General features: G+C 32.0%; 1 protein-coding gene across 1 annotated transcript; it reads right to left on the bottom strand.

Annotated features, from left to right (window-relative positions):
- Window positions 1-541: 541 nt before the first annotated feature.
- On the bottom strand, window positions 542-7,636 carry LOC126973689 (putative leucine-rich repeat-containing protein DDB_G0290503). The gene is made up of 6 exons (XM_050821010.1): window positions 7,306-7,636; window positions 6,792-6,955; window positions 5,578-5,729; window positions 3,144-4,563; window positions 2,751-2,897; window positions 542-956 (listed from the first exon to the last, which is right to left on the bottom strand). Exons 1-6 carry the CDS (start codon window positions 7,337-7,339, stop codon window positions 729-731), a joined length of 2,145 nt encoding a protein of 714 aa, XP_050676967.1. The 5' UTR covers window positions 7,340-7,636; the 3' UTR covers window positions 542-728.
- Window positions 7,637-8,196: the final 560 nt, after the last annotated feature.

Genomic DNA, 8,196 nt, shown 5'->3' on the forward strand with positions numbered 1-8,196 from the left:
CTGAGTTATTGGTTGGTTTAGCCGGAGGAGTTTGGTAACAAACACCGCCCCACGAGAATTTTATATATTAGATATATATACAACAATATGTAATTATACATCCCTACTCTGTGATATAACTAATTCAAAACTAGAAGACGTGAGTATAATTTTTATTAACAGATTTTGCTTGTGTTCATTTTACCCTGCAGACTATTAAGGGGAAACACCCTATTTGACGTACATGGCAACTACATGTTCACGAACACTAAATTTTTAGAGGACCTTTAATGCCAGTTAGGGAATAGCACAATTTTCCTGCCGTTTGTTTGAATCCTGTTTTGCATGATTTACAATTAAAATAATTCCAAATAAGATTTTTTTTAATAACCTTTAAGAAATTACAAGATAATAAGATAAAATGTAAATGTCAGAGGCAAAACAACACTAAAAGGGCTGGAGCCTAAGAAGTAATAAATAAGTATTGTATTAATTAAGAATGACTCGTGTCGTAGTAAGATTTAAGAGTTTCCGTTGTAAAGGTTGTAAGTAAAACAAATAATCAAATCAAAATTATATTAAAAATTTTGAACAAATATTAAACCATAACTCATTCCATGCAAAATGGAAATTCAATAAAAAAAGTAGTACCTAGTACAAACAGTAAAACGATCAATAAATAGAATAGTAACGTGATTTCTTTAAAAAATAAACAGCCGTCATAAATTATTTTCAAATTCAATGATAAATTAATGATTTCTCTCTCTTAGAGGCGATATAAGTGTTTGGGAGTTTTCCTTCCCAATTTTGTGCGATTTCCGCACTACTTGTGGTGATTTTGGATTAGAGTGTATTTGCTCTGCATCTTTCTTCAGCTTGTCGAGGAGGGAGGACTGTTTTGCGACATTCATAGTCAATTCTTCATTCTCTTGCCGAAGTAGTGACAACTCCACAACCAATGATTGTTGATCTTGAATCTATGAACAAATCATAATAGACACTTGAATATTTATAGAACAGTGCCTAAGCCTTTGAAAATGATAAAAAGTGAAATAAAGAATAGTAGGATGAAACCCATTGGAAACCATTAAAAAGTAGAAAATTTCAACGAACAAAAAGCCCAGCGACTTTTAATGAGAAAGCTGATACTTAGACGTGAGAATTTTCGATTGAAAATAAGGGTTCATTAAAACATTGTTATTTAAATTATTCACATAAATTTTTAGGATAGTTAAAAGAGTAAAAACAAAAGTTGTTCATAGATCTCTTTATTACACAACATTTGCTATTTAACTTTTCTCCGTAGGACTTGTAGTTTCGCCGGAAATCGACATAAACCTTTTTTACCCTAAAACAGCCCCTCTTTTCCACTTCCCGACCTGTGATCGCCCGAAATTTATTTTTTCCTTCATTTTTGTTATATTCTCTTCTTTTTCCAATGGGATTCATCCAACTATTATTTTTTTGGTTTCAAAAATGATCGAACCTGGTCTATGTAATCTATACTAACCGAGAAGAGATAGAGAGTGTAAACAAACGGATCATTACTAGGTTAGATTGTGATAGCGAGTGATTATTATCTCTATCCTTATCACTTGCACGCAGTAATGGTATCAGTTGGTCGACAACAGCTGTCGTTGCGTGTTTCGTGGTACAGGAAAGCAGTCGCAGTTGTCAACATTTGGTTCACCATTTTGTGAACAAGTTCATACCTGTTTGGTTTGCGTTGCGTGCATTGAAGTGAAGTAGTATTAGTATTCTTGTTGATATTTGCTATAATTGTGAGTAATTGTTGATTTTAATTATGAAATCACAGGCTGGGAGCTCTAGACAACATTTGAAAAATATCAATTCACCACGCAAAAAAGTCAAAATGGTGTAGATCAATCACATCATAAAAGAGGGGGACTTTGTTTGTCCTCCTAAAAATTATTATTATAGCAATATTGACAACGTGATTGATAATACAACATATAGATTTTTCTTAAATAAGGCTGATTCATATTTGTCTAATATAGACGACAGCTATTAGAATATTAACCAAAATTGGTTATAATTTATTCAAATAAAAATGTTTTGGAGCCCTGAAATTTTGTTTACATTATTTATCTTGTCTCGTAAGCCTTACTATATATAACAATTTTTGTTATATTAGTTTTTTTTGTTGTTTGTTTGAGTTACAGATTTTGTAGATTTATTTATTTACCAGTGGGCTTCTGTGCGCAGTATGTCAGCTATATGCTCTAGTGGGAAATTTTAATGCCGACAGTTGTATACAAGCTCTGTTTCATTTTTGTGTTATTGTTTGAAGGGCTTATGAGATTATCGTGAAGGTATGACTTAAAACCGCATCTCATGAGATATGACGAGCGCAATCACGTGCTTCTCAGAATTTTGTGCATTCAAGAATGTGGCACTGCATTTTAAAACGTAGGATGGTATGCCACTCAGCACTTGTCATTTTTTATCATAAAAAGATCAAGCTGAGTAGTTTTGCAGCGTTTAAAGGGATATCAGGTAAACAGCGCCAGGATGTTTAAGTATTTTCCATACTTAAACCAGGGCCATCAAGTACCATGTGTATCATATCAATTAAGTGTATACCACATGCTTCCAGCAGTGCAGCAAAGTTCACACGAAATGAGCATCTACCTACCTTATGCAGTTGGTTAAATATTAGAGAAACTTAAATGCCTTTAATTGAAAAGCCATAAGGTGTTAAAGTCAAATTCAGCTCAATATTGTACAATTATCTTATACTGCTTTTATACCTGTTGCTGAAGACAGAGGTTTTCGTTCTCGAGGCGAGTCATTTCCGCCGCCGCCTGGGCGAGAAGGATGCGCGATTGTTCCGCCGCCGCTGTCGCATGTCCCGCATGCTCTGTTGCTAGCTCACATAACATTTTTTTCTTCTCCACCTAATTACAATAGAACTTAGCTTAAACTTCTTGAACTACCATAGTATATTGTTTAAATAGGAGAACAAGAGGAGAAAGTTAGCAATGCCTATGAGGGTGTAATTGAAATAACGAGACGAATTCAAGGGTATCGATACACCCAAGTATTGGAACTTTCTTCTGAGTGTGTAGGTACACAGATTATGATGTAGATGGTACCTATCCCAAAGAAAATATTAAATGAAATTACAAAAAAACCCATCTTACCTCATCACGAAGCAATTGTATCTGCGACTTTGATTCTTTTTTTATTAACTCAACATCTTCGATCAACTCATTTTTTATTGTTCCCAATTCACGGTAAGCCTCTTTCTCGACATTTTGTAGGCTCTCTATCAGAGACACATTGTGTTCCATTATCCGATTATGTTCTTTAGCAAGTGCTGCTTTCGATTTTAATATATTCACAAGTGCTTCCTTGTACTCACTGCATTCCAAAACAGTGTTGTTGAGAGTATTTTTATAACTTGTTAGTTCTCCTTCAAGAACTTCTTTTGAATTTGTTAATGTTTGAACTTGCCTCTCTAAATGCTCTAATTCATTGTCAGACTCTCTTAAGCGCATTGTTAACACATGAACAATGTCCCTGGTCACGGATAAGGACATTTCATATTTATTTTTCTCATTGATTGCTTTATCAACTTCTACTGTCAGTTTATTTATCTGATTTTCAAAATCCATAATTTTGTTTTTGTTTTCATCTTTCATAGTTTCTAATTCATTAGCAACACTACATTTTTCTGCTTCTAAGTTTTCTTTCTCTTCTTTTAACTTAGTTAATTCGATATGCATCCTGTCAAAACATTCTTCATTAGCAGTAAGAGTATTTTTAAGCTCCTTAATTTCATTCTGCAACTGTTGTATTTCTTTTTGTTGTTGCTCCCAATGTTCCTGAATGGGTCTACTACGTTCCTCAAACTGAATTTCACACAGCCTTAACTTTTCACTAGTAGCTTCCTCAATTTGGTCCAGTTTAGCTTTCATTTCTGCATCTTTTGCTTGTAGTTGTTGCTGCAGCTCCATAATTTGATTATCTTTTTCTTTCAGCATTGTTGCTTTGATCAATTCCATTGTTTCATTGTATTTCTTTTTTATATTCTCTTGTTCAGCTTTGTATTTGGCAGTGATACTTTGTTTTTCATCTTCCATTTTTGCTTTAAGTGTCTCTAACTCTAATTTGTATTCCCTTCTTATACTTTCATTTGCCTCAAGAGCTAAAGAATGGTGTCCTTTAACCATTTCTAATCTTTGTCGAGTTTCATCTAGACATGACTCCACATTTGTCAGTTTTTTTTGCAAGTCTGTACATAATGTATCCCTTATTGTAATAATATCTTCAAGAGATGTCAATTCCACTTGTTTATGATTTACTTCATGCTCTAATACTTTACAGTGACTTTCCAAATTTTTAATTTGTGTTTTAAGATCATCTAACAATTTAGAATCTACAGATTTTTCTGATATATCTTTGGTTTTATCACATAATGTGACTTTACTTAATTTAGTCTGTAGCTTATTAATATCATCAATTTTTTTAGAATCTTTCAAAACTTTATGCATCTTGGCAATTTCATTCTTAAGTTCTTCAATTTGTTTATTGTATTCCGAAATTGTATAATCCTTATTTCTAAAATAAATGATAGTATAATAAATAACCTTTACAAGAACTCATCTAATAATAATATAAAAATACTAGCTGGCCCAGCAAACATATTACCAAACAAATTAATAAAAAAAAAATTGGGCTATAAAAAATAGATGTTGGCCGATTCTCAGACGCGCCCAATATGCACAAAAAATTTCATACAAATCGGTTCAGCCGTTTTGGAGGAGTTTGGTAACAAACATGGTGACACAATAATTTTATATATTAGATATTATATCAAAACAAGCCAAAAATATGTCATTTACTGATTTATTGTATTAGGTCAATTACATATGAATGTCAAAAGTTGAGAAGAAAAGGATGAGCTTTAATGAGAAGAAGTGGCAAATATCTCATTGCAATCAATATTTACAGCTCAGGAAAGTTATTTGTAAAATGATTTACAAATAACTTTTCTTACAACCTATGTAACACAATTTAAAAATAAACTTTATAAATCGTTATCTATACAGCAGATGCATCAATACAATACAAAGAAATAAAGGTATTATTGGAGCATTATATATTATCTAATATATAAAATTCTAATGTCACTGTTTTGTAGTTAAACTCCTTCGAAACGGCTTGACCGATTCTCATTAAATTTTGAGTGCATATTGGGTAGGTCTGAGAATCAGACAACATCTATTTTTCATCCCCCTAAATGTTAAGGGTGGTCCACACCAAATATTTTTTTTTTAAATTTGTTTTATTATGAGTCAGCATTAGAAAACAACTTCATGACTTTACTTAATTTAGTCTGTAGCTTATTAATATCATAAATTTTTTTAGAATCTTTCAAAACTTCATGCAAAGTGTATAATATCTATTATTTATATTTTAACAGTTAAATAAACATTTTATACAATGTCCCTCTGTATAATTTTATTACTTGTTGAAAAAACATAAACCATGCAATTTTAAGTAAAAAATTAAAATTTTGTTTGGTCATTCATACTTTGTTTACACCTAGTATGTAACAATAATTAACCCTACCTAATTTCAGTCTCATGTGCTGAGATAATATCATCCCGAAGCCGAACTTCATTGGAGTTTTCTTCACCTTTTTTTAGTGTTAGCAATTTATTTGTTGAACTGCCCATAACTGATTTCGTTATTTTATTACCTGAAGCTGCTTTATGTATAGGCTGTAAGAAATAGTAAATTATTTAGTAGTGATGCATGTGCATGCATCTGTAACTATGGGCCTCATGAGAAAGTGCATGGTTGCTCAGAGGTTGCTATGCCCAGAGTTTCCATGTGAGATCGAATCAGAAATGATGAGATCTAAAGAAGAACCAAAGTTACCAACACAGCCCAAATGATTGCGAAACTGAAGTGGCAGTGGGTAGAGCACATAGTTTGACAGACAGATAGCCTTTGGGGCAGTTAAGTCCTCTAATGACGACCATGTACTGGAAAACGACTGAAGCAAGATGGACTGATGATCTGGTCAAGATCAGCAGAATATGTTGGATGATGGCAGCGCAGGCAGATTGTCATGGAAATCTTTGAGGGAGGCGTTTGTCCAGCAGTGGATGTCTTCCGGCTGATGATGATGCATGTGAGGTGAATATGATGCTTATAACAGAAAATTAATGTTGCACATACAATTTTACATTAAATAGGATAATTTAACAATGAAGTTTCAAAGTGGTTATTGTACCATGCAAAGCCAAACTAAGGTATGGAGTTACCTACAGTGTTCCCAGATCTTGGTACACTAAAAAAAAATGCCCTACACATAACTCTAGGGTGTAATTTCCCTTACATTACAGAAGAAATGGTATTTTACATCATTATTTATAAATGTTTCTATGCCATTTAGGCATGACAAATGTTTAACATTTTTTTTGGGTTTGTTTGAGTTCATTAGAATATAACCAGCACTACACTGTAGAAACCACCATCATTACCAATCCCACATCTTAGTAGCATTAGAAGTAACAACTGCAAAGTAGTGCTCTTGTATAATATAAGTCTATGGGTGCCAATTTAATCACATTGTCATGACACATCACATTGTCAGGGTGCTGGCAGCAGTGTGGTCTGTTGGAGTGTGTATTATATTAAGAAGTTGAGTTTGTATCAAATTATTATGTCTTTAAGTTGTATTGTAATGAGCTATGAATAACACCATAATTATGTATTCACTTAACTTCAAACGGATCATCTGTTTAATATGTCACTAACATCAACTGAAAACTTACGGTTTTAAGAGATCTGGTACTGGGAACTGAGCTGCACTGCGACTTTGTTTCAACATTCTGTTTTGAAGGAGTAAATGGCTGTTTTAATTTTGTAGATAGATAAAGCTTTTTCGTCTTGATGGCTTCTGAATTTTCTGTTGGTTTTGTTTGGGTTTTGACTGGAGCTAAAAGAACAAGTATTTACTCGATAAACTCTATGCATTGTATTCTTATTTTTCAAACTCAAATCATTACACATGGCATTCAACATATTATATTTGTGTTACACCATTCGTAAAATATTAGTAAAAGAAAAAATATTTACTATAATAATTAAGTTAGTTGGAAAACGACAGTACAATTATTACCACAACCACATTCAGATTGTATGATAATTCATACCCATACAAAATTGCCAATATATTTTTTTAATATTTTTCAGTGTACCTGTAAAGTGCATGATAATAAGCTAATAAATAGAATTAATATATAAGTTTGAGTTTAGCAATAATGATGATTCTTTTCATATACTTACCAATTGGTTCAAATCGTTTAGCTTTTGAAAACATAGTAGATTTCTGTATATTAATTTATATTTCTTCTTATAATTGGATAATTACGCTATCCAATACCAATTTCCAATGCTTTCAAGTTTCAAGTAAATCGCGCGCGAAACTGTTGTTGGAGTGTCCCTACGTCCTACAGTAGGTACACATTACTTGACATAATAACAATACCACATTTTTTGCCTTTTGTTATTTCAACGGTTACACTCAAAAAACCGTTAAGTGGTGATGCCCAATGCAAAAATCGTAAATCCCCACTGTACACATAAAAAACTAGGAAATTTTTGCCTGTTGTTAAATTCAAGGGTTATAACAAAAACAATGCAAAAAAACCGTTAAGAACTGATGATCATATTCATCAATTAACTAGTATTTCACTTATTTGTAGAGAATAATAATAGGGGTTAAAATAAATGATATTTAAAAGTATTGATAGGTTACCTAGAAAACATTCGGTGTTTATAAATAATAATATATTATTTAATAATAATAATACTTCATTTTTTTCTTCATTTCATCTTTTTCTTACACTAACGCACACATGAATAAAAGAAAAGTCAAAGAAGGATAGTAAAATATGCAATTATCGCAAGCGAAAAAGAGATAAATCTAATTTACTAATTGCTTCGTATTTGAATAGATAATACAGAACCATCCATAATGATTTTTTACCGTACACCGTGATTTATGCCTAAAATACGATTCATTCATGAGTTCATGTAGTAAAAATTAAACAAAACAAAACCGAAATTTATTTACAGTAATTATTATTACTACAATTTTACTAACTACGGCTCCCAAAAAGTTTTAAGTTTACAATTAATATTTTTGTATCTTATATTATTGATGAATATCTTTTT

The sequence above is a fragment of the Leptidea sinapis genome, chromosome 30 (assembly GCF_905404315.1).
Source record: "Leptidea sinapis chromosome 30, ilLepSina1.1, whole genome shotgun sequence".
Lineage (NCBI taxonomy): Eukaryota > Metazoa > Arthropoda > Insecta > Lepidoptera > Pieridae > Leptidea > Leptidea sinapis.

Coding starts and splice junctions, on each gene's coding strand:
- LOC126973689 (XM_050821010.1), bottom strand. CDS start 7,339: ATGTTTTCAAAAGCTAAACGATTTGAACCAATTG. Junction 4,564..5,577: donor GCACATGAGACTGAAATTAG/GTAGGGTTAATT, acceptor CATTTATTTTAG/AAATAAGGATTATACAATTT. Junction 2,898..3,143: donor TACAATTGCTTCGTGATGAG/GTAAGATGGGTT, acceptor TATTGTAATTAG/GTGGAGAAGAAAAAAATGTT.